At 39.1% G+C, this 27,887-nt stretch overlaps 1 protein-coding gene across 2 annotated transcripts in view; it reads right to left on the minus strand.

The window, feature by feature from the left end:
- Window positions 1–19,204, minus strand: part of LOC110217359 (putative ferric-chelate reductase 1) — a 53,739-nt gene extending 34,535 nt beyond the window's left edge. The window contains exons 1-5 of one of the 2 annotated variants that reach the window (XM_020999744.2): window positions 18,978–19,203; window positions 15,708–15,844; window positions 6,932–7,130; window positions 4,755–4,891; window positions 2,487–2,578 (exon numbers count right to left, since the gene is read on the minus strand). In XM_020999744.2, coding sequence (XP_020855403.1) covers window positions 2,487–2,578; window positions 4,755–4,891; window positions 6,932–7,130 — 428 coding nt within the window. In that variant the 5' untranslated portion in view covers window positions 15,708–15,844; window positions 18,978–19,203. Of the gene's footprint in view, window positions 1–2,486; window positions 2,579–4,754; window positions 4,892–6,931; window positions 7,131–15,707; window positions 15,845–18,977 lie in introns of both variants that reach the window. The other variant, XM_020999760.2, reaches the window with a different exon arrangement.
- Window positions 19,205–27,887: the final 8,683 nt, after the last annotated feature.

The following is a 27,887-nucleotide window of genomic DNA, read 5'->3' on the forward strand; positions in this document are numbered from 1 at the left end:
AAGAGCAGGCCGGATATTTTTTTCAAGAAAAGGGTTCAGCAAGCCCTCACACCAGAGGTGCTAGTCTTCACTGAACATCCCATAATCCTCCTGATACCCACAGTTTTGATCCTATCACTCTCTTGCTCAAAAATGTTCAGTTAGTTCCCATTGCTTATCTTTTATACTCTCATTGAGGTTCTGTACAATGTGGCCTTCCCAAAGCCTACTTACCTAACTTCCCAGACTTACTTTATTAAACTACTTCTGCTCACTTACTCTATGTCCCCAGCAAGCTAGCTAACTCATCATTATGCTGAATCCATCCTATTCTTTCCTGCTGCTGACCATTTGTTCATATCATTCCCCAACCTTAGAACTTATTTTGACTTGTTAAAATATTTTCTACCTTGCTCAAAATCACTATTGATTAGAGAAATGCAAATTAAAACAACTCTGAGGTGCACATAATTGACAGAAAAGGAAAATGATAACTGTTGGAGGGGATATGGGAAAACTGAGACACTAATGCACAGTTGGTGCAGTTGTGAACTGATCCAATCATTCTGGAGAGTAGTTTGAAACTATGCATCCCCTTTGATCCAGTAACACCACTACTTGGTCTGTATTCTAAAGAAATAAAAAAAAGGAAAAGAATCCATTTGTACAAAAATATTTATAGCAGCTCTTTTTTTTTTTGTGGTTGCTACGAATTAGAAATTGAGGGAATGCCCATCAATTGGGAATGGCTGAACAGGTTGTGATATATGATTGGAATGAAATATTATTTTGGTATAAGAAATGATAAGCAGGATAATTTCAGAAAAACCCAGACTTATATGAACTGATGCAGAGTGAAGTGAGCAGGACCAGAAGAACATTGTACACAGTAACAGCAATATTGTACAATGAACAACTGTAAATGACTTAGCTGTTCTTACCAATGCAGTGATCTAAGACAATCCCAAAGGACTCATGATGAAAAATGCTATCCACCTCTAGAGAAAGAACTGATGTTTGAATATAGACTGAAGCATTCTCTCTCTCTCTCTCTCTCTCTCTCTCTCTCTCTCTCTCTCTCTCTCTCTCTCTCTCTCTCTCTCTCTCTCTCTCTTTCTCTCTCTCTCTCTCTCCAGAATTCATCCCTCTCCTCAGATCTCTTAGAGACACTTTTCTGTATCTTTCCTTAGTGCTTAACTAGAAAAGGGACCACACCAAATCCTGACTGTGAAATCCTTGAAAAAAATTTAATCATTTTCTCAGCCAAGGTTGGTATAGGGAGACAGATGTCTGGGGATGGGGTCTAGCAGGAGTGACTACATGGAGCCTTTGGAGCACAGCGAATGAACAAAGGTATGTCCCAAACTGTGTCAGGGGGGCAAGAAGAGGTCTCAGATCTAGGACAGAGGGGCCTGACCTTTGGCAGTGAGTAGAAACAGGTGCCAACTGGAAGCTCTGTCATTGACTACCCTGTGCTGGAACCCAGATCCAGTGAAAACTGGAGAAAGGATCTGCATCTGGTAGGGGATATGGTAGTATACAGTCCAGGACAAGGAGCAATTGCAGGCCTTTTGCTGCGTACTAAGTGAACAACAAGTACAGAAGCCAACAGCAGCTCTGTAACTCTGATCACAGGAGGAAGTTGAGTCTTAGATCTGTCTTCAAGCCCAATATGTTGCCTGCAACAGAATAACCAGGGCAGTAAACCCAGATTAAAGGGAGACCTGCCATTCTGTCACTCAACCTGCAGAGCTTTCCACCTGGTAGACTGAGTCTAATAGTGGTCTACTGGAGCTCCAATCAGAGGCAAGTCCAAAGTTATGTTGCTCAAACCCAAGCTAAAGTCAGAAACTTACAGAGCTCAGACCTGGAGGGTAACACTTGGACTTCATCCTAGTTCAGGCTACTTTGGGCACCCTGAAAGCTTGCATATCCTCAGCCTGATGTGTCTCTGAGATCCTGGAATAAACACAACACTTAATAGTCCAAGAAAGCAGGAGCAAAGTAGACATAAAACAAGACAAGCACAACCCAGCCATTCTATCCAAAAGCATACAGAACCTGGCCTTAATATAAAGTCCAAAGTCAAGACTTAGGTTGGGAGAATGAGCAAACAAACAACCAAAAAACCACCATGATAACAAGCTATTACCATGTCAGGTTGCCTAGATCCTAGTTATAACTAACCATGGGGGTTTGGGCGGGGGAAGTCATGTCACAATCCCCAGTGCTAGAGGATTCCATTGCCTCTTTAAACATGCTAATCTCCTTTAGCATTTGTCATCTACACTACTTAATTAAATACCACCAGATATTGGTTTCTAATTGTTTCATGTATGTATGTAATATTTCCTTAGGTTGAAGTTTCTTGAGGGGCAGAAACAGTTTCTTTTTTTCTTTTGAGGGGTGCTTGTTTAGTACTCATAAATGCCAGCAAATTGTTCTTAAAGTGACTCATGTGAAGAAATCAAATTTACTTGTGCAGCTATATTAGAAACTTAACATACCTGAACTGAATATTTCCACTTTCAGGAGGTGCTATCCAAATTGTCTGGACTAACTGCTTATTGCTGCTGTCGCTGTGACTTACTGAAGAGTTCTGTAATAAAATAAAGTCAGCATAGACCAAAGAAAAGCAATACATGTCTTCAAAAGATGTTTCCCATATTCACAGGATTAGGTGAAGTTGCTGAACTTTAAGAATTTACCTCTGTCCATCAATCAATGGAACAAGGTACTGGAATCAAAGACTCTTTGCTCAATGTCTGTTATTTTCTTTTCCAAGGATTTATAAAGGCATTAGGGTCACTTGGTGATCAATTGATATTGTTCAAAAATAACAAAATATTTCTGTACTGATTTAGAATGCCAAATCTCAGAGCTTTTAAAAAATTCAATATCTAAACAGGGTTTTAAAGAAATTTTTTATCTTTTTTAAAATGGCAACTTCAAAAGTCCTAAGGAGATTTATTTCTGCTGTCAAGATTAATAATGTACATTTATTCCCTTTTCAGTGATTTTGTGGGAGAATACAGTCATATTGAAGAAAGGCATTATGCCTTAAGACAATTTATCTTTATAGTAACATCAAAGAAAAAGGTATAGAAGATATAAGATCTCACTATATATTGCTTTAATAAAGCATTTGACTTGGTAGAACAAATGTCTTAAATATTTTCCTCAAAGCATCTCCTATCTATATGGTATGTATATATATATATATGTGTGTGTGTGTGTGTGTATTTTTTTGGTCCTGATGAAGAAGGTCCCTTAAGTAATGCAGTTCAGCTATTATTCTACAATACATAATCTAAGACAATAGTTACCTGAGGCAGAGAGAGATTGTCAGTCAATAATAATTTATCACGTATTTGCTACATAATAGGCAATATGCTAAGGCTTAAGCACAGAAAGACAAGAAGAGGAGATGACAATCTAATGGGGGGAGCAGGGAGACAACTTGTAAATAACTAGGTACCTTCAAGATATATAGAGTTGGATAAAGGCAGTCCCAAAGGGGAAGGCATTAGCAACTGAAGGATATGGGGAAAACTTCCTGCAAAATACAGTATTTGAGCTGAGTATTGAAGGATGCCAGGAAAGCTAAGAGGCAGAGGTGAGGCGGTAGAGCATTCTAGGCATGGGAGCAGCCAGTACAGAGGTAGGGTTAGTGTAATTGGAAAGTAAATGCAAGTAGGTTAGTGTAGTTGGAAAGTGGTAAGGTATAATTAGAAAAGTTGGAAGGGGCCAGGTTATGAAGAATATTAAATGTCAAAACAGGGTTCTTTATATTTGATCCTGGAGGAAATAGGGAGCTCACTGAGCAGGGGTTGACTTGGTTGGGTCGTTATCACCCCATCAGCTGAGTGGTGGATGGATTGGAGTAGAAAGAGACTAGAGGCAGAGAGACCAATTCCAAGGCTATTCTAATAGCCAAGGTGAGAGGTGATAAGGGCCCAAACTAGGGTAGATGCTGAGTTAGTGGTGGTGGAGAGAGGGGAAGGTATGAAAGATATGAAGGTACAAATGAAAAGATGTGGGAATGTGTGAGAAGTCACTCCAAGGTTGTGAACATTTGTACAAAGGATAGTGGTACACTTAGTGTTAATAGGGAAATTCAGAAAGGGGGAGGGTTTTAGGGTAGGAAAGATAAGGAATTCTGTTTTTGATGTGTTGTGTTTGAAATACCTACAGAATATCTAATTAATGTCCAAGAGGCAGTTGGAGCTGCATTTCTGTCACTGAGCAGAGACTGGGGTTAGATATATATAGATCTAGGAATCATTTGCACAGAGATAAGTGAATTTATGGGACTTGCTATCTGCCACTGACTTGCCCAGGGGCATATAGTTAATATTCATTAGAGCTGGGACTTGAATCCAGGTGTTCCTAACTCAGAGACCTGGCTGTTTATCCACTGTACCATATTGTCTCTAATAGGTCCTAGCATATAGCAAGCATTTAATTAGTTGTTGTCTATGTACTGAGAAAAAGAAAATCCATCTAATTCAGGAAAAGGGGAAGACTGATGAAAACCAAGCATTAGAAATTCTTTAAACATTTGTTAACTTAAGTAAACCTCTAAAAATGTGAAGTTTTACAAAACAAAAAAAGTGATTTGAAAAAAATATTAAGATGTTCTCAAACATCCAATTCAGCTTCTGAACGAAAGAAAAACTTTCAAATGTCTTAAACAAAATGATTCCTTCTTTTGGATATTGCCAGTAGAATAATCTAAGGAATGAAGGAGTTTTATAGAAATAAATATTACATACCTCAATATTTTTACACGTGAGGCCTTGTGTGTTTCTATCTGTGATTTGAAAAGTACCCAAAGGAGCAGTTCCATCAGGGCCTTGGGCCTGGAGCAGGAATCTGTTGAATCCAGTGCTATTGGTAGCTTGTAGCGTCACTGAAGAAACAGCGACATCACTAAATTGACATGTCTTTCCCCAAAATGTTACACGGTTCTGTAAGAGGGAAACTCATCCATTTCCCAACTGGGATTCTAGGCCTCATCTGCATTCTCACCCAGAAACATTCTTCTGTTTTGCTCCCTTCTCCCATTGGCCAGTTCCTGGTGCCTCCATTTTTATGAAAGGTCCAGGTTGGCCAATTTTTATTTCCTTCCTGCTATGCTTGTGACATTCTGCACTTTTACACCATGCACCCTTCACTCTCCCACTTTTCTGAGCCCTTTTTGGTTGTATTACCCCCAGGAGATCTTTGAGAGGCAGAATGGTCCTTGTGTTTCTATCTATCCCCCGGGTTTAGCAGAGTGCCTGACACATAGTAATCATGTAACAAATGTTTGGTATCGTGCTTTGCCTCAGTCAAAACTACACACACACACACACATGCACATATATACATACACACATATATACATACACACATACACATTCACACATATACACATATACATGCACACATGCACACATATACACACATGCACACATATATATACACACATACGTGCACGCACACATATACCCACACACATATACCCACACATATACATACACACACATGCACATATATACATACACATATACATACACATACTCACATACATACACATGCACACATATACACATATACATGCACACACGCACACATATACACACATGCACATACATGCACACACATATACACACATACATGCATGCACACATATACCCACACACATATACACACATATACATACACACATACATACACATATATACATACACATATACACACATATACATACATACACACACACATATATATATAAAATACAATTACAAATAACAGCCAATAGTGTTTGGAGATTCTTCTTACAGAGTTACATTTATGAAGAGAGACATTCTTCAAAATTAAAGATGCTTGTTACACTCATGGAAGAGCTAGAGAAACTCAAAGACATACTGCTTCAGTATTTTAGAGCAGCGCTATCAAACTATACAGAAATAAGGGCCACTAAACTATACAGAAGGATCCCTGCAGGCCACATGTTGACTTAGATTTAAAATATAATGACTATGTTTTATTGTATTTTTATTTACTTTGATAAATATTTCCCAATTACATGTTAATCTGGTTTGGGGCCCCATGTAGCCACTGTGCTACATGTTTGACACATATTTTAGACTATCTGCTGCTAAAAAAAAAAATCAGTTAAATTATGAGGACCTAGCTTTGATTAGAGTAACATGTCAACAGTTCTAACTCTTGTCTAGAATATTTTTGCTACGGCATAAATGATATGCCCCCTGCCTTTTAAAAAAGCATATTTTACATCTTTACATAACAAGTTCATAATTAAGGGCAGCTAGGTGGCACAGTGGAGAGGCATGAAGATTCATTTTTGTGAGTTCAAATCTAGCTTCAGACACTATCTGTGTGACCCTCTTTGCCTCAGTTTCCTTACTGTAAAATGAGCTGGAGAAGGAAATGGCAAATCACTCCACTGTCTCTGTCAAGAAAAACCCAAATGGGGTCATGGACATGCCTGAACAGCAACATAACAAGTGTAAACAGTAGTTATATCAAAGGGTTTCATTGAAAGAAAAGATTCATAGACTCAGATCTACAACTGAATGGAATCTTGTTAATCATCTAGTCTTGTCACTTCATTTTTTTTTTTGACGAGGCAATTGGGGTTAAGTGACTTGCCCAAAGTCACACAGCTAGTAAGTGTTATGTGTCTGAGGCCGTATTTGAACTCAGGTCCTCCTAACTCCAGGGCTGGTGCTCTTTCCATTGCACCACCTAGCTGCCCCAGTCACCTCATTTTTTAGACTAGGAAGTTGAGACTCAGGTGGCAAGTTACTTGCCCAACATTATGGAGGTAGTAAAGAAGCAGAGCTGGGATTTTAACTCAGATCCTGTGAGTCCAAACTCAGTGCTCTTTCTCTGCCATACCACGTGCATTTCAGAAACAAACAAAAATCTCTTTGTTGTTTACCTGTGATTTCATCATGTGGAGTAAAAGTCCTTTGTGAAACAGAGATGTTATAAGGCATCCAGGAGTGTGGGAGGACAAAAGATTCATCAAAAGAGTTCACAGAATTGCAGTCCAGATTGTTAGTTCCATTTAGGTCACCCCAAACTCTCCAGGACAGCACTGCAATGACCAAATACACCAAGCAGGTCCACTTTGCCATCTGTCAAGGCATAAATTTTTATTAGTAGACAATATTTACGGAGTGCTTTGAGGTTTGCAAGGTTTTTTTCCCCCCATATATCCCAAATTGACTCTGCACAAGCAGCAGAGATCTAGGACGACGCAGTTGAAGATAGAGGAATGATATAGATCTGATTGTGGTGCTGCACCATGAGTACAGTTAGAATCAAAGCGAGGATGTTGTGTAAAATCAGTTACTAATGCAGTCATGCTGAAGTGACCCCATGTTTTAAGCTTAACGTTGGCTGTTGCAGCCAGCCTGCAAGGGAGAGCTCAAGGGATGGCAGTGTTGTAGTAGAGGGTTTCTCATGTGCTCTAATGGTATCTCTGCTACTTGCAAGTAGAACATATAGCAACATTTCCCTGAATACAAAGTTAATTATTCATGTATTTGAGGGTCCTTGAAAATAAGGATCAAGTATCTTAGCATGTAGGAACCTAACAGATTATCTAAGCTAAAAACCTCAAAGCAAAGCAGCCTATTCAGGTATCTTCCTGCTCTCTCTTCTCTCTCCTTCCTGACCCCACTTCAATTTTCTTTCTTTCTTTTTCTTTCTTTTGTAGGCAATTGGGGTTAAGTGACTTGCCCAGGATCACGGAGCTAGTTAAGTGTCAAGTGTCTGCTCAGAGGCCAGATTTGAACTCAGGTCTTCCTGACTTCAGGGCTGGTGCTCCATCCACTGCGCCACCTAGCTGCCCCCCCCCTTCAATTTTCAGATTACAAGTTCATCCTCTTATTGAGCTGAAAGTTGCCTACCTAGAACTTCCAACCATTGTTTTTAGTTTTACCCTCTAACACAACATATACTTTCAAAACAGTTATCATGCTTACTCTGCCCTAATCCCAAACCCAAATTTTCTGCAGGTTAAACATCCCTTGTTCTTTCATTAACATGGTTTTGAGAGCCTTGACTATGTTGATTACATGACAGGAACCAGTTAAGGAGGTAAAATTATACATACAGTGGAAAGAGCAATGACTCTGGAGTCAGAAGATCTAGGTTCAAAGTCCACTTCTGATAGTTTTTAAAAAGTAATTTTTTATTGATAGCTTTTTTTTAACATCCAGAATTTTTAATCACCACAATTTCTTTCTGTCTCTCCCTCTCCCAGAGCCATCCTATATATATGTGTGTATGAATACATATATATATACATATGTATATGTATGTACATATATATACACACATATAAATACAATATTATACACACAAACACATATGAGTTTTAAAAAGGGAAACAAAATCAGTGAAACTGTTGACACATTGAAAAAGTCTGAATACATGTAATGTAACACACCCAAGTACTTTCCATCTCTGCAAAGCAGTGGGGTGGGAATATCTTCTTATCTCTTCTTTGAGGCTAGCCTAATTCTTGGTAATTTTATCACATTCACTTTTAGCTGTTTTGTGGTGGTTGTTCTTTGACTTTACATTGTTGCCCACTTGTGAATCTTACTACTTGTGACTTTGGGCAAGTCACTTAAGCTTGTTAGGTCTCAGTTTTCTCATCTGTAAAATGTGATTAGATGGCTTTTTCCATTCTAGCTCTATGATCCTATGAATGTTTCTTCTAAAATGTTGTAGGCACAATATTCCACATGTGTTCTCACCCATGCACAGTATGGTGGGGCCATCTTCTTCCTTAATCTGAGTGTTCTTACTTGATAAAAGATCTCTTAATAGCCCAAGATCCCTTTACTGGATCTCTATCTACTATAATACTTATACCCAGGTGACCCTAAGTTCTTGAAGGCTATGTTAATGAAGCTCTGGAAAGTGCCCACCAACCTAGAAAGGCATCTGTTATGTTATAATCAGGGCAACTAGGTGTCACAGTGGACAGAATACCCAACCTGGAGTCAGGAAGATCCAAGTTCAAATCTGGCCTCAGACACTCTGGGTAAGTCATTTAATTTCTGTTTGCCTTAATCCAATGGAGAAGGAAATGGGAAACCACTCCAGTATCTGTCAGGAAAACCCTATGGTCACCATTGATGTGCTGGCCATTCATGACGTCCATGGAGTCATGAAGAGTTAGACAAGACAACTTGCACAATTTAATCTTGTCAATCCTGAGGCAGTTCTCACCATTGAGAGTTTATTGATCTTTTTTGGATCCTGATTCTAGCCAACATTTTAGTGATTTTTCCAAGATTCCAGTCATCCATAAAGGTTTCATTGTAAAAACTGAAGTAGTATTATTGTAGACTGGATAGAATGCTGGGCCTTTAGGTCAAGAAGACCTAGGTACAAATATTTCTTCTGATACTTAGTTATCTGACCAGTCAAGGCAAGTAACTGCTTTCTGCTTTGTGGTACAGGTAATTCCCTAGGTATGTCTATTTAATTATATAGGGATTATAATCTTCTTTGATGAAGGGAACACCCATAGATCCTTTGTGTAATAATTAATCATTTAGATCTGTTTTTATCAATGAGATCATATATCAATTAAAATATCAAAGTAATTGGTTTTTTGGTCCAGATCTCCCAGTGTGGAAACTCCATCAATGCAGATCAGTAATCTCTGTAACTCGTTGTCTTACAGACTTAAAGGCCTTGTAGCTTGCCTATGATTCCACAGCTAGCATGTGGCCAACTCCAGCACCTTCCATCTATCTGTTGCAATATTCTGCCAAAGTAATAACTGATGCTAGATTAGATTCAGAAAAAACCCCCACAAATATACAAGCAGAATATTTAGAAAAGGAAGAGGAAGATGAAGGCACAGAGTGTTTGCTGAGATTCAAACTCAGTCTTTAGACTCTGTCCAGGGTCCCCCTGTTCTCTGGCTTATAGGCACATCTGTCTGTAGCCTATGGCACTTTTCACATGAGCATATAAACGTAAAGAAACTCTGCTGAGGTGTCTGAAGATTATGTTAGCATACAAAATGAACCTTAATTCGAGATTGGCAGGTTTTTCTCCCCTAAATTTTCTGATTTTCCCTCCTATGAGAGAAATTTTTTATATGTAATAGAAAACTCATTCTATTTGGTACTAGATCTAGAGCTGAAAAGATCTCAGAGATCATCTAATCCAACCCCCTCATTTTACAGATGAGGAAACTGAGGCCAGGAGAGGTCAAGTGACATGCCCTAAGTTACACAGGTAATATCACAGGTAGGTCTTCTGACAACAGAGCCACTATACAATATAGCCTCCATACAATATAGCTTCCTCCCAGATCTGGAGAGTGTCTTACAAGCTGTCTAGTCTTCCAAACATTCTTTGGATACTACAGTGGAAAATCTTTTATAACATTGGTGCAAGAGGTGTTAATTCAGGCTCATAATGTTTTCAGTTTGGGAGGGGGACCCTATATCCACATGGAATGATGAAGCCTGTTGTAATGTGGTATGAAACGTGAAGAGTTTTGCATTATGGTGTTTCCATATAATTTACCTAGATTGTTGCCTAATTTTTTTTTTGCTTTTTTAGGCAATTGGGGTTAAGTGACTTGCCCAGGGTCACACAGCTAGTAAGTGTCAAGTGTTTGGTCTGAGTCCGGATTTGAACTCAAGTCCTCCTGACTTCAGGGCCGGTGCTCTATCCATTGCGCCACCTAGCTGCCCCCCTAATTTTTTTTTGAAAAAGGCCTTTATTGTGGAGTCATTTTTTTTTGAAGTACAATTCTAGAGTTTTCAAAGGCATTTGCCACTTAATTAGGTGTGTACTATAAATATTATCATCAGTAAACTGAAGCTCAAAGCAGTTCTAGGACTTTCTAGTCTCTCTACACCAAGAGAATTACTATTTCCAATTTAATTGACATATCTATAGATAAGGCTTTGTCTTTGATAAAGATATTGAACCAAACAAGACCAAAGACAGAGCTCAGGAGGATGCCCTTAGAAGAGCGCCTTTTAGGCCAACATCCATTCATTAGTTGATATATTTTGGTAAGGTCTTTCAACCCACTGCAAAGCTACAAATAACAGCCTATATTTCTTTACTGTTTCAGTAAGGATACCTGTTAGTCTTTCATGTGCCCTCCTGAAATAGAGATACCGTGTCTGTCATATCTCCTTGAATTATAACCAATACAATAACATTATAAAAAAAAGAAATTGAGTTAGTTGTTATGCTGGTCCTAAGACCCTATATAATTCTAGGGGTTATAAACCACCTACTTAACAATCCATTCTGGAATTTTACTGAGGCAAATTCATGCTATATTCGTGGAAACAATGCATGTTTTTTCCCCTTTAAAAAAACCAAGGCGTAGGATGAAATGCTTGCCAGATTTGTAGATAATGCAAAGAGAGAGAGAGAAAGAGAGAGAGAGAGAGGGAGGGAGGGAGGGAGAGAGAGAGAGAGAGAGAGAGAGAGAGAGAGAGAGAGAGAGAAGAGAGAGAGAGAGAGAAGGGAGAGGGCTAATCCACTGGATGACAGAGTCAGAATCCAAAAATTATGACTGGCTGTGGAAATGTTTGGATCTAATAAGATGAAATCGAAGAGATATACATTTAAATAAAACTCTTTCCCTGGGTTAAAAATAACCTACACAAATACAAGATGGTGAGTTGTAGCTAGACAGCAGTTCATCTGAAAATGATCTGGGGGGTTTAAGTAACTTGAAAATGTAACATCACATAGTACAAAATAGGAAAGAAAACTTTAATGTGATCTCAGGCTACAATAAAAGTATGGTGTCAAGAAAGGGGTGAAGTATTAGACATCTGGCTATTAAATTCTGTATCCCACATTTTAGAGAAGACTAGAAATTCTTCAGAGCTGGGCGGGAAGAATGTTGAAGGGTCTCTAGACATATATACAAGGATCAGTTGAAGGAACCAGGGATATTTCGTTTGGAGAGGAGAAGATTTTGAGGATGAGGTGATGTTTGATAGCTGTCCTATGTATTTGAAGCATTGTTATGTGAAAGAGGGATGAGACTTGTTTTGTTTGCCCACAGAAGGAATATTTCTCCTGTTTTAATTAAAGCTCATGCGTAGAAGAAAATCCACGTTCAAAAGATGGGTATGCGTATCAAAGATCAACCTGGGGCCGTTAAAAGTACACTCAGTTTTCCAAATGCTGTCCAGTTTGGTATTTTCTTCCTGTTCAAATCTCAGCTCAGCTCACAAGTCACCTAGAGTTCCTATTCAAAATTTTAACAATAACAATAATGATAATAACAGCTAACATTTATATAGCACTTACTATGGGCCAGGTATGGTATTAAGCACTTTATAATTATTCTCTCATTGGCTCCTCACAACAACCCTAGGAGGTAGGTGCTATTATTATCCCCATTTTACAGATGAAGAAACTGAGGCAAACAAAGATTTAAGTGTCTTACCCCAGGGCCACACAGCGAGTAAATGTCTGAAGCTGGATTTGAACTAATTTTCCTAATATTTCAAAGACTACTTTTGTTTCCATCATATGAGGGAAAAAAGGTACCTATATCTAAGAAGCAGCCTGGTAGTGACAAATCTCTCCAGACTTAGGCTAGTACTCAGATAGCAGATATAGTTTGCTGATGGAATAATAATAATAATAAATAATAATAATAATGGTAATAATAATAATAATAATAATAATAATAATAATAATAACAACTAACATTTATATAGTGATCTCTATGTTCTAGGCATTGTGCTAAGGGCTTTACAGGTATTATCTCACTTGATCCTCACAACAATCCTGGGCTGTAGGTGCTATTATTATTACCATTTTACAGATGCAGAGGAAACATTTTACAGACCAGGACTATATTTAGAAACTGTCAGAGTTGTCATTCTGCTGTTATAGTTTTTAATCCAATTCAACAAAAAATTCATTAAGTGACTACACTATATGAGGTACTATGCTAGATATTAGAAATGCCAAGACAAAAACCAGTCTCTATCCTCAAGAAACTTATATCCAGGGTCATCATGATGAGGCCATGGGGTAGGATTTACTTGGAAACGTTTGCTACCCACAATCAGTAAATACAGAGACACTAAAGGATAGTGATTATTAATTTGTGGGTCATGGGGTGTTTGTAAGGGGTTTACAATTCTATAGATAAGTGAGTATTCCTTTTATAGACAGAATAATGCCACACACATATTAATGTTTCTCTGTGTAGATGCTGTGATTACTAAAATATAAATTTAAAAGTAATCTAGATTTGTAATTAATGTTATTACTGTATCCTAATCAATGGATGCTATGCTACTATGTGGGGATCTGAAAAAAATATTTCTTCTACTTTAATAAAAGATGTGCTCATTCTTGAAAATGTCAGAAAGCATTGGCATAATCTAAAAAATCACTCACTGCTCTTTGTTGTTTTCCTGCAGTTACCAAGAAAAAAAAAACAACTTCTTATTGGCTTTACCTGTTTACTGCTGCTGGCTTCTCACAGCTATTTTTCAAAGTGGAAGTTCTCATGAAAGTCACATAAATATTTGTGGTTTCATTCATGAATACTTCCACACTAGGAGTTATGGAACGTGGGGGAACTGACTCAGTAATACAGATAGAATATGTTCTTCCTATGATGAGTAAATATAACCAAAATAAATCACTTGAATAAATCACACACACACACACAAAGAGTTAAATGCAAACCAGTCTTCTGCTTAGAGAAGATCTAAAAGCCTAAGGAAAGCTTCTCTACTCTTAGGCTTAAAAGGGAAGACAAGTTCTTGTATTACTGAAATGTTAAAATGAAATGTTCTTGCTAGGTAGTTAGGTGGCATGGTGGAGTTGGAGCCAGGAAGTCCTGAGTTTGAATCCTTTGACACTTACTAGCTGTATGACCTGGACACATCACCTAACTGCTCTATGCCTCAATTTCCTCAGCAGCAAAATGAGGATAATAGCATCTACCTCCCATAATTGTTGTGAGGATCAGGGGAATTAATATATGTAAAGTGTTTTGCAAACCTTAAAGTGTTATATAAATGCTGTTATTATTGAATGATGGGAAAGCTAGATGGCTCAGTGGTTAGAGTGCCAGACATGGAAGACTAATCTTCTTGAGTTCAAATATAGCCTCAGATACTCACTAGCTGTGTGATCTTGGGAAAGTCCCTTAACCCTGTTTACCTCAGTTTCCTCATCTGTAAAATGAGCTGGAAAAGAAAATGTCAAACCACTCCAATATCTTTGCCAAGAAAACCCTGAATGGGGTCAAGGAGAGTTGAACATGACTAAATAACAGTAAAAGCATTGAATGATAGTAGTAAATTCCTATGCAGTTCAAGCACCATTTATTGCATGCCCATTACATTCATTGTAAAAGGTGCCACGGAGACCAAAAAACATTATGTTCCGTGCTTATGATGCTGACGTCTATCAGGAGATGATAAGATATGTATGCAAAACAAGATAAAATATGAAAGTCTATTAAGATGGTTTCAAAGTACTACACATTCCAAGGTATGTGAGAACATAGATGGAGGAAAAATCCAAGAAAGACAATGGAAATAAAGAATAAGAAATCCAGGGTTAAGAGGTTGGTGGATGAATGGGCGTGGAAAAGAAAATACTTATAGAAAAGGAAAGTAGCCTTCATTTACCCCTTGAATATTAGTTTTACATTAACTCAATGAAAGACTTACAGAAAACATAAACTTGTGACAGTTGGAAAGAACCATGCACAGTTCTTATGTTATCTCATTACTTGAATTCATGAAGGTGTACTTTGACATAGGAGGGTCTAATGCTTCAGATTAAAAACCAATCACCACTTAAGAAATATATAACTAGGGAAGAAGGTTGGCTGTTGGGTTAATATTAAAGGCATACCATTTGGGAGTATAGAAAGTATTTTTTAGCTTTTATTTAGAATTTTGTTTTTCCCTAGTTACATGCAAAAATTTTAGGCCGTATTTTGTCAAATGAAACAAAAAATGAGAGCGTATTGATTGAGTTAATGAATAGACAAGCGGTGGTATATGAAGATAATAAAATATCATGTCATAAGAAATTATGAATGAGGGGAATTCAAAGAAACATGGGAAGATTCATCTCAAATGCAGTTCAAACCAAGAGAACTACACACATAATGACTATAATCATGTAAATGATAGCAATCTTAAACCTTTAGTGAACTCTAATAATGGGGTAGCTAGGTGACCCAGTGGATGGAGGAGTCAGGAAGACTTGAGTTCCAATCCAACCTCAGTCACTAGCTGTGTGACTCTGGGTAAGTCACTTAACCCTGTTTACTTGTTTCCTCATCTATAAAATGAGCTGGAGAAGGAAATAGCAAACCATTCCACTATCTTTACCAAGAAAGCCCCAAATGGGGTCACAAAGAATTGATCAAGACTGAAAAATGACTGCATAATAATGACTTGAAGTCATCAGTTTCAGCCACTTTCTTCTTCTCAGTAGAAAGATAGGTACTATAGGCATGAGAAGTATTATACATAGCCAGATATGACAGCTGTGTTGGCTGGCTGTGCTCAGGTGTTTTCTTTGTGACAAGGCAGATTAATATGTAGGGGCTGCAGTATAAAAAGAAATGGCAACAATAAAATATAAAAAACCCCGTGATTTTTGTGCCATTGATATCCTGGGGCACAGTTATATAATGTTGCCATTTTTACCTTTAGCTTTTTCTGGTAAAATGAACAGTCTTCTAAGAGGTGGTCCAAAGTCACAGTGCTGCTAGTCCCGATTCCCTTCTGGAAGTCAGCAATTTGATTCAGAATTACAATTTATTCCATAGCCACCCTTCTGATTTCTGAGGAGTGAAACAGGCAAATGTAGGGTTAAGAATAGTTGCTTCCACTTAACATAGTACTTCTAGCACACCATTCAATACCACAAGCACTTATGAGACCATTTCTGCCCTTTAGGGACTTATATCTTCCTGTTGGGAAATGGGGAGAAAGTACAGCACACACATAGGTAAGGAAATATGTAATATGTACAAAATAGATAAAAGAAATAAAGTTATTTTGTAGGGAGTACTAACTAGTGGAAAATCCTTTTGGAGGAAGTAGCCTTTGAGCTGAGCCTTGAAGGATGCTGGGGTTTTCTTCACAAAAACCCTATGGGTCCGTTCATCTTATTACTACTATTCCCAGTTTGCAAACAAGAAAACTTTGAGAAGACAGAAGAGAGGATTAAAGATTAGGATTAAGAGCTGAAATGTACAAGGAAATTGGAAATTGAAGAAACTGAAGCCTAGAGAGATTAGATAGTGTGTCCAAGATCATATAGATAACAAATGGCAGGCAGGACTTAAAAGCTGGTCCCCTGGCTTCAAATTCAAACCTTTTCTTCCTGCACCATGACGCTTAAGGGAGTAGTTCAATGTTTCTTTGTTATAGTCCACGTTGGGACCTTTTTACCTACCTTACATTAATTTTACTTCCAGAACCATGGTTAATGACAAAATGAGTCCATCCCTTCTCCAGTTATTAGAAAACGCATTTTTACTAAAATTTATTTTTTTTAATGCAGGCCTGTGATTTTACCTGTATGAGATACTCTCAGTGTAGAGATTCCCTCCACCATTGCAAATCAATAACTCCTCCACAACTCATAGTCTCAGAGGGCTGTCTAAGGCATCAAAAGGCTAAGTGATTCCTTCATGGTCATAGAAAGGCATGTGTCATATATCAGAGGCAGGATATACTGGCCTATTTTCAATTCTCACCCTTCTTAATCTCTCTAGAGCATTTAACAATGTCGATCTCCTTCTCCTGGATAGTCTCTCTTTTGCTTTTCAGGACATGGCTTTCCACTAGTTCTCCTCCTACTGTCTGACAACTCCCTTTCAGTTTTTTTTTATGGTTCCTCATACATATCATGCCCTGTATAACCAAGGGTGTCTCCCAAGGCTTTGTCTTCTTCACTATTTCATCTGGGGATCTCATCAGATTCCTAGGGATTAATCATTACCTCTCTATATATAATACTCCCAGATCTATATATCCAGCCATAGCTTTTCTTCTGAGTTTCAGGCTCATATCACCAACTGCCTTTTAGATATCTTGAACAGGATGTCCCATAGGCATCTCAAATTCAACTCATCCAAAACAAAATTCATTATTTCCACTTCCTCACCTCACATTCTCTGGTCTTCTAACCTTCCTTATTACTATTGGCATCACCAAGCTACCGGTCATTCAGGTTTACAAGGTAATTCCTAATGAAGAAACTCCTGCCAATGCAAATTTGCAACATATTCTTAGAGTCTCATGGTACTGAGAAGTGATTTGTCCAGGGTCATAGAGGCAGTATGCTTCATAAGAACAAACTTGAATCCAAGCCTTCTTCATTCTGGGACTGAGGCTGCCTCATACCTCTTGTGCCATGCTACCTCTCTGATAAAAGTTAAAGTTAATTCCTATATTTTAATTGCCTTAGTCATTTTAACAAAGGCATGAACCAGCAAAATCACTGTAGCAGCTGGGTTTTTTTTTCCCCTCTGTAACATCTTAAATACATTTCACTAGTGCAACAAAAGCAGAGTGCTTTAAAAACTGGGCATGAAGATACATAAGCTAAGTCCTATAACACTAACTACTCTAATACATAATTTTACATACAAGATGAATTTATCACTTGAGGGAATACTGCCATCACAAAAGCACTGTGATAGTCATGAAAAATCTTTTAAAATATAAAGAGCTAGAATATGAAGACAAACAAAAAGGCATATACAATAATTTATATAGTTTAAAAATTTGCTAGCATAAAAAAATTATCTTATCTCTCATGGAAGAATAACCCCATTGGATGTGAAAGCCTGAGATTTCTCCTTAACACCACAAGACAGCTTTGGCTAGGAAATTAAGAATGTACAGTGAAAATTGCAGGCAGAAAGCTGGCTTAGACAACTGAGGTTGTTTTTTTTATTAAAAAAACCCCCCAACATCCTTTGGAAAATAAATACCATAGAATTTTTGCTTTCAGCCTCATTTCTGAAAGCACTACTCACTCTTCCATTCCTCTTCATAAATAATAAATACCAAGCACTTGTGAGCCAGGTCTTCTCCTCTGCAAAGGAGGGTGGGAAAGACCTCTGACTTCCTTACTTATGGATAAGTAGTTTTGAGTTTTGACATACCTTAGATATCCACATCTATCTAATCACCTGACCTGCCTTCCAAGGGAAGGAAAAACAACTGAATCCTCTGGCTGGGAAGTCATGTTGCAGATTATGCCTCCAAAATTGTAGTTATCCCCAACCAGAACTTCCCACTGCACAACCATAATTTCTAAACTCTGGAAAAACTGCTGTGGCCATTAAGTATCCCAGAGAGTTGTAACTAAGTAGGCATCACTTCTAGCTACTAGAGGTTTAAACACAAGGGGCATCAAGTCTGCAAGAGTCACGGGAGAGCGAGAAGAGTCTGGATGCATGAAAAAGGCAGGCAGCAGTCCACAGAATAGAAACGTCTCCCAGGAGTGCGGTGCGACATTGAGGGGATTTTGTCTTCTCGAGTGTGCACAGCAGGTTCAAGCAGCCTGATAAAGGCCACAGACAAATCTCAAAATGGAAAATAAGTTTAAGTTAAAACAACAAGGCATTGCTTCCTTCTTTCAACCGGGAGATGTTTCAGCCGCCGGCGCAGTTTGGAATCAAAAGTCAAGAGCAGAGAGAGAAACAGTTAACACCGGAGAGCGGGGATTGTCAGATGCGCCCTAGACGTGCGTTTTTAAGTCCAGAGGTGCTCAGGCATCCTGAGGAGGCCCGAATCTTGGGCCTCGGAAGCCGCATCCGAAGTGGGGAAGAAAGAATTCCAGCCCCCTAGGAGACAAGTGAAGCAGAAGCCCAGGAGGAGGGAAGAGACAGAGATGCAGTTAGTTGTAGGGGCCGGTCCAGTCCCTAACCCACTCTAGGGGAGACTCCTTGCGCTTACCTTGGAGTGGGGGGTGGGGTGGGGGGGCGGAGAATCGCCACAGCTAGAGAAGTAGACAGCCAAGCTGTTCTGTCTCCGTAGCCCCGGGAAGCGAGCAGCTGATGAAGGAGAGGGTGAGTCAAGGGTTTAAGAAGCTTCCGCCAGTTAAATGGGCGGGAGGGATAGGGTAGGGAGTGGCCAGGGCAGCTTCGGACAGGGAGATGGGATGCGTTCACCGGAGTGACTCCCTATACCTAAGCTTGCCTCTTGGAGCTGAGGACTGACCCATGAACGCGTGCCAAGAGAGGCCTGCCTATTGAACCTAGAGGCAAACTCGAGTTCCCTCCCTCTGTGCCCCAAGGTAGAGAGGGCACTTCTGAGGGCTGATGGATGACGCTCTGAGAGTCTCTCAGAGTTGCAGCCAGCCGGGGAAGGGGAGGCGCTGAGATTGCAGATCCTTTACAACCCTCCCAGCTACGGACAGTTCAGTGAAACTATAACTACACTGTCCGAGAAGGTCAATAAGCGTGTTTCTCTCTCTTCTCTCACTGTCTGTCTCTGTCTGTCCGTCTGTCTCTGTCGTTTGAAAAAACAAAAAAAGTTTTATTAGATGTGTGCATGTATGTGTTCTTTTTTAACGTTAGGGACACAGATTACTCTCACTTTGTGTGAGGTTTCCTATAATAAAATAAAGCAGTTAAGTAAAGCTAATAATAGAGGCCTCATCTGAAAGTACATGTAACATTCATATGTGTACCTCTTCCCTACCCTTGCTCCCCATCTTTTTTATTTGTGCCAGGGGCTTTCTACTGGGGTCCTATTGTCCCAACCTCATTTCTATAAGTTTATATGCTGTGTATAATGCATTGGTGAGCACTTTCTTAAGTGCTAAAGAAATGTGTATGTGTGTGTTGTGGGTGTGTTTTAATGTTGCTGAGGTCCAGAGGCAGCCTATTGCAGTGGAGAGAACTCTGGATTCAGAGAGAAAAGGCTGGGGTCGAATTCTGACCTTTATTGTTTTTTTTTTCCTGTTATTTTCCTTTATGATATTTTGTCATCAAAATAGACATATTTGTGTATCTGACTCTCTTAGATCACAAATTTGGTAGAGATCAAGTGTCTATACTGTACTTCTCGGTACTTCACTCAACAGTTAGTACAGCATAATATAGATAATGCCATACAACAACATATATATAGATTATGCAAAATATTTGCTGAGTTAAAGCCTTATTTCGTAATTCCTGCATATGCAAATTCTTGGTCTTTGTAACTTTTTTGCTACACCAATAATGAGGGTCAAGATTCTATCTGATAGGGCAGTCCAGTCTACACTGTCCCTCTGCAAATTACATCTTTTGCTCCTAGGACTGTAGTGCAGGACCAGGCAGAACAAGTCTACAAGCCTCCATTTATGCTATTTGAATCCTGTATGTACCTATTTATTTATATATTGTCTGTCACCTTAGAAAGTAGATTTCTTGAGTTCAGGAACTCTTTTTGCCTTTCTTTGTATATTTACCACTTAACAAAGGACCTTTCACATAGATTAAGAAATACTTGTTGACAGTGACCAATTTTTTCCCCCACATAATAGCCTTTCAAACACTTGCCTTCTTTCTTCCAGTATAAGCACCTCTGGTTCTTTTAATGAGTTCTCAGACAATGTGACTTTCATTCCTGGTATGGTGAAATACAAAAGGTCCTGGATTTGGTATCAGAGGGCATGCATTTGAATCCTGGTTCTGCCATTTACTACCAAGTGAACTTGGACCAGTCATTTAGTTTCTCTAGGCCTCAGTCTTTTCATTTACTATAAAAAAGAGGAGATTGGACTAGATCATTTCCATGGTCCCTTTCAGCTTAAAATCTGTGATCTTGCAATCTCCTCAAAAGCCTGGTTGTCCTCTTCTGGACAGTTTTATCTTGTCAATGTCTTTCTTAAAATGTGGTCCCTGTACTAAACACAAAATTTCAGATGTGGCTCAAATAGGGAAGAATACAGTGGGAATATTTCTTCCCTAGTTCTTGATGCTGTGCTCCTCTTGGAGCAGCTAGGTGTCACAACAGGTAGATTGCTGGCCATGGAGTCAAGAGGAACTAAGTTCAAATTCAACCTCAGACTAGCTGTGTGACCCTGGGCAAGTCTCTTAACCCTGTTTGCCTCAGTTTCCTTATCTGTAAAAATGAGCTAGAGAAGGAAACGCAAATCACCCCAGTATTTTTGCCAAAGAAACCCCAAATCAGGTCATAAATGTTCAGGTACAATTAAACAACAAATGCCCTTCTTTATGCTCCCTAAGATCATGTTAGCTTTTTGAGAGTTGCCATATTGAATTGTTAACTCATACTGTGCTTTCTGTCCATTGAAATCTTAGATGTTTTTCAAAGGAAAAGCCATATTGCTCCTGTCTTGAGCTGGCGAAATTGATTTGTTGAAGTTGACTTAGATGAAAGCCTAAAGATGTAGTCAGTATCCTAGATTGTATAGGCCAAAGAGCCAGGGTTCTTGACTATATTTGTCAGTTGTCACATGAATATTTTCTAACCTAAATACCATTTATACCCTCCGAATGATCTCAATGAGTAGGCATATATATGGCATTTTCTATAGAGATCAAGAATAGATTGTGGTTTCATTGGTAGAGGAAACTCCCAGGTGAGGAAATTCCTACCAATGCCAGTTGGCACTTTCTGCTTCAATCTATACTCAGAGTTCATCAGTTCTCTCTCTGGAGGTGACAGCATTTTTCATCTTGAGTCCTTTGTTGCTTCCAACTCTGCCACACCTTTCAGATCCCCCCTTCCTGCCCCCCCCCACGTTCCTCTAGCTTCTATTTTGTGCAAGTTTGGTTGAGAGGTGAACAATGGCAGTCACAGTACAGAGACTGTGCTAGGTAGGGTTCAAGTCCCAATATCTAGTGCTGATAAGAAAGTAATTTAGTTTCTTTGAGCCACAGGCTATCTACTCATAGCTCTCCTTTTCTCAGTCAAACTCAGTCAGCAAACATTTTCTAAATGCTTACTTATGTACCAGGCATTGAACCCCTAGAAAAAGCTGTCTACATTCACAACCTTCTCTTCTTACTCAACTCTTTATAATCTAACTTTTGACCTCACTGCTTGAAAGAAAGTGCTCTTTCCAAAGTTATCAGTGATCTCTCTTAATTCCCAAATCTAATGGTCTTTCCCTCCCACTCCCCTCAGTCCTCATCCTTCTCAACCAATCTGCTGCATTTGATATTGAAGAACTTCTCTTTTATCTGGCTTTCATGGCATTAAAGTCTATAGGTTCTCCTACCTGTCTAACCACTCTTTGGTTTCCTTTGTTGGTTCATCATTCCAGATCATACCCTCTGGATATGTGTTTCCCAAGGTTCTGTCATGGACCCCTTATTTTCTCTTTTCACTATCTTGGTGACTTAATTAGTTCCCATGGGTTGGTTTAATCATCATCATTATGCCAGGAGCCCTCAGATCACTCAGTACCTGAACTTCAGTACCACATTACCAGATGCCTATTGGACATTACAAACTGGATATCCTGGAGACATCTCAAACTCAATTGTGTCCAAAACAGTACTCATTATCTTTTCCTCAACCCCTCTTCCAAACTTCCCTATTTCTGTCCAGGGCTCACCATTCTTCCAGTCCCTAAGTTTGTAACCTTGGTGTTGTTCTCAACTCCTCACTCTCCTTCCTCACCTCCAATATCTAATCAGTTCCCTAATCTTAATACTACATTGCACATCTCTCAATCAGACCCCTTCTCTCCAGTCACCCATCTTCATGTCCTCATTACCTTTTGCCTAAATGACTGGAACAGCCTTCTAATTGATCTCTCTGCTTGAAGTCTCCTACTTTAGGAGATCTTACCACATCACCTTCCTACTCAATAAATTCCAGTGGTTGCCTACTGCCTCTAGGATAAAACATACACTCTTCAGTGGTATGTAGGATGCCTTAACCTATCCTTCCAGACTCATTGACCATTACTGCCTCTCCTGCACTCTGTGATCCAGCCAAAAAGGCTTTCTTCATTCCTCATACATGACACTCCATATCTTGTCTCCATGCCTTTGCATTAGCTGCTTCCCAAATCTGGCATGCATTCTTTCCTCACCTCTATCTAATAGAATTCCCTCAGTTCCAACAAGATGAAGCTCAAGAACCTTCTATAGTGAAGCCTTTTCTGATTCCTTTAAGTGCTAGTGCCACCCCCACAATTACCATGTACTTAACTACTTGGCATTTCTTCTCTTTACATTTCTTCCATATATGTTTATATATGTCCTTTTTGTCTTTGCAAAACAATGAGAGATTCAAAGTGGCAATGGACAGGTGACTGAGTTAATGCAAAAAAAAATACACTTTATTAGAATAATAAAAAATAATACCTTACTAGAGCAATGCCAAGAAGGCTAAAGTCCAGAATGAGACCATCTAAATGCTTCTAACTGCCAAGTACACAAAAAAGTGCTTTTAAAGTTACATTGAGGGCAAGAAGCAGAATAAGTAAGGAGTAGGAGGGAAAGGCTTGAGATGAATGAGAAAATAGAAAGATGACAAAGAGAAAGCAGAACTATTCAAGTCCAATTTTTTTGTGTCTTTTCTATCAAGAAGAATGATCCTTATGCACCTCTTCTGATCTAGCATCTCAACTCACACTGGCAGACTGGGTCAGTCAGATTCAGGGACCATGAGGTATACTCTCCTAAAGAGAAACCTTTACTTCTGGGTGGGTGAGGGCTCTATTATTCAGCCAGCTGACAAAGTTAGTTCAAAGCAAAGGCATTTACTGAAATGGAATAACATGAACAAGTAACAAAGCATCCTCCTATGAACCTGGGGTGCACTTGCCCATAAATACATGTAGGATTTGTAGGGGGAGTGGGCACACACATAGAGTATATTAGTAGAGAGACACATGCATGGAGGAAACTCAGGTTGAAGGAACTCACCCCTCTGGCACTGATGGATGTTTTTTCTCTTCTCTTGGTCTCCTCGTGCTTCTTTCTCTGGGTGCAGCATCTATTCAGGAACTCTTTACACCGGACTCTCTAGGCCTGCTCCTTTTCCAGCTCAGCTCTCTGATGGATGAGGCGTCTTCTATAGGTACCTGCTTCGACTACAAGATTCCATTGCCAATGTGGGGGGTGGGGAAGGAGAAAAAAAGAATCCCCTCACCCCTTAATGCACTCTGGAAGTAAGGTAAGTTTGTCATGACTTCACAGCATCTCAGAGCTGGCACTTCAAAAATCATCTATTTCAAAGTGTACTTAAGTAGGTGTCTTCTCTACATGAACCCTGACAAATGGTCACTCACCCTTGAGGAAGGGAAACCTATTGCCTTCAGAGAGAGCCTGTTTCACTTTTGGATGGTTCCAATTTTTAGGAAATGTTTTCTTACATGAACCTTTAATCTTCTTCTCTGCAAGTTTTACACATTGTTCCCAATTCTAGTCTCAAGTGCCAAGAACAAATCTAATTTCTTTTCTATGCATCAGTCTTGCTAATACTTAAAGATGACCTCCATGCCTTTCTCCTAAGTCTTCCTTCTCTATGTATGCTTTGTATCCTCACTTCCTTCAATGGATCTTAAGTAGCATGATCTCTAATCCTGTCATCATCATAACTGCTTTCCTCTAAACATGTTCCAGTTTGTCAGTCATTTCTAAAATATGATGATTAATTAACAGAATTAAATACAGGACCTTAGCTGAGAGGCAGTGCTTGACGATAGATAGTTCAATAGAGGGTTCAAATAACCTTCTCTAACACATACTGGCTATGGCAGTGATCCTAGGCAAGTCTCAAGACCCAAACAACTCTCCAAAATTATAAAAAGCAAGGAGCAGATAGGCGGTGGAGTGGATAGAGCTCTGGCCTTGGAGTCAGGAGGACCTGAGTTCAAATCCGGTCTCAGACACATGACACTTACTAGCTGTGTGACCCTGGGCAAGTTACTTAACCCCGATTGCCTCACCAAAAAAAAAAAAGCAAAAAAAAATTATAGAAAGCCAAAGTTATTTCTCTGATATGAGAAACTTCCCATTATAGGCTTCTGTCCTAGATCACAATCTCTATTATCTTAGGCTACTGTCAAAGCCGAATTGCCTAAAAGGTCAATCATGAGTTCAGAAAAGATTATCCATGAGCTCACCTACATGTGCCCTGGCCAATTAATATGCCACAGTCTTCAACGTAGATACAGACTTTGCTGGTAGCAATGTAAATGAGTCAGTCACTAAGCATTTATCTAGTATCTACTATGCACTAGGCACTGTCCTAGGTACTGGGGATACAAAAAGAGGTAAAAGAAATCCCTGCTCTCAAGGAGCTCAAAGTCTACGGGAGAGACAACAAGCAAACAAATATGTACAAACAAGATATATGTGGGATAAACAGGAAATAATTAATAGAAAGAAGACACTAGAATTGTTGTGGTTGTCTGTCCTTCGTTCTCAAAGAGGACCAATGAGATCACGAGGGTGTGTCTTGACTTGTGAGTAAATTGGGTTTAAGTGAGGCAGAGCTTTGGAAAATTATCAACCTCACTCTCTCCTCCAGAGTCATTAAAGTCCAGTGGCAAGACAAAAGTCAAAATGATGCAGTGAGTGACATTGACCTTTCTAAATTAAGATATGTTAGAAACAATCAACAAAAGGAAGGCATTAGAATTAAGAGGGAATGGAGGAGGCTTTTAGAAGGTGGGATTTTATCTGGGACTTGAAGGAAACCAGGGAAGCTAGGAAATGGAAATGAGAAAGAGAATTCCATGCATGGGGCAGCCAGTGAAAATGTCTGGACCCAGCAGATGAAACTCATCTCAATTCATATTGGGTTAGTAATGGCTGATAGAACCTGTTCTGAGAATGGATTTTGACAAAGAGAAAAAAGCCCTGAAATAGAGAGATAAGAAATAAAAATTACCTTTCCAGAGGATTGGGAAAAGTTCTTATAGAAAGTGGGATTTTGGCTAGGATTTGAAGAAAGTCAGGGAGGTCAGGAGGTAGAGATTAGAAGGGAGAGCATTCTAGGAATAGCAGATAGCCAGAGAAAATGCCTGAAGCAGAATGATGGAATGTCTTGTTCAAAGAGTAGCCAGGGGTCCAGTGACATTGAATGGAAGAGTATCTGAGGAAGTGTAAGGTATAGGAAGATTTAAAAGATGGTGGTGGTGGTGTGGGGTGGTGGGTAGAGTAGATTATAGAAGGCTTTGAATGCAAAATGGAGGATTTTGTGTTTGATGATGATGATGGTGATAATAGTAATAGCTAGGATTTATATAGCACTTCAAGATTTTCAAAGTACTTTACAAATATTAGCTCTTTTTTTATCTACTCAACCCTGGGAGTTGGATACTATTATTATCACTCTCACTTTACAGATGAGGAAACTGAGGTAAACAGAGATAAAATTATTTGCCTAGGGTCACTCAGTTAGTAAATGACTGAGGTGAACTCAAGTTTTTCTGACTCCAGGTCCAGTTCTTTATCCACTGCACCTCCTAGCAATCCAGACTCAAACTGAATTGCCGTTGATTTGTCCTGTGATTCCTGGTGGTTATTCCTGTTTGTATTGGCATGCCAATTGCTATTGTAGGACTCTGCAAACTTGGAGGATCGCATCAGTTACTGAGAAATAGCTGAGAATGACTGCAGCAGCATTCACATTTCCTGATTTCTTTATCTATCTGAGATCTGGTCACCAAAATAGCCTGTATTACATCCCAAGAGGATACATGTTAGTTGTGTGTTGGATTTTGCTCTTACCTTTTAGTGGCATAGAAGTTACATTTACCATTTAGAGAGCATTAATCATCCATTTAGAGAGTTTTTGCTGCTAAAGGCTGGGAAATGAGCAAGAGAGACTGATTACTTTTCCAAACTTGGAATTACAAAAAAGCAGTGTAGGATATCCCTGATTTGACAGTTACCTCCAGTGATCTAGATTGTTACCCATCCGTGCTTTCCTGTCCTTTTAAGTCTTGTTCACGTTCTCCCAAAAGTTCACCAGAGAGGATCTACCCAATGTGGTGGAGGCCTTACTTGCTTTCTCTCAACATTGCAAGAATACCAATGGAGTACTTTCGCTAACACCCTTGCCTTGCTCTTGCCAGCCCATCTTGTCTTCCTATCATACAGTTCTCTTTTATGACATCTTTATTCTTGTTCTTCTTCAGAGTTGGTCATTGATTTCATGTTGCAGGCTATTCATACCCACAATGCATGTCTCCATTGCCTTCTGTGTAATATTAATCTTTAGTTATTTGGAGGCAAAGATAGTCTGTTTGCTGTGTAAACAAGGATAAAATGTTAGTATTTTATTATAGGCAATTGGGGTTAAGTAACTTGCCCAGGGTCACATAGCTACTAAGAATCTAAGGCCAAATTTGAACTCAGGTTCTTCTGACTCCAGGGCTGGTGCTTTATCCACTGCACCACTTAGCTGCCCCTAAATGTTAGTATTTTAAAGGTAGGTCTTTGCTTTTTAGAAAACTTGGGGTCAGTAAAAAGCTTTGCAATTTTCTAAAAGCAGTATTTTTTTTTAATTCTGGGCTTAGCTCATGTCCATTTATACCAAGGGTTCTTTACTGAGGGCCCATGGATCCCCAGGGGGTCTATGAATAGATTCTAAGGGGAAGCTACCAACTTGGATGAGAAAAAAATTACATTTTTATTTATGCTATTCTCCAATTGAAATTTAGCATTTTCTTCAATAACGAAGGGAACAAATATAATTCTGAGAGAGGGTCCCTTGGTTTCATTAGACTGGCAACTGTGTCTATGCCACAAAAAGGATAAGAAGTTCTAATGCATGTTATCAGGCTCAGATATTCAAACTGTTGGGCAGCTCTTTATGTTGCCCATCTATATACACGTGGAAATCTGGGCAACAAACATTCTTTATTTGTTTGGATTTCCCTGC

The sequence above is a fragment of the Phascolarctos cinereus genome, unplaced genomic scaffold (assembly GCF_003287225.1).
Source record: "Phascolarctos cinereus isolate Bilbo 61053 unplaced genomic scaffold, phaCin_HiC Scaffold_5;HRSCAF=322, whole genome shotgun sequence".
Classification (NCBI taxonomy): domain Eukaryota; kingdom Metazoa; phylum Chordata; class Mammalia; order Diprotodontia; family Phascolarctidae; genus Phascolarctos; species Phascolarctos cinereus.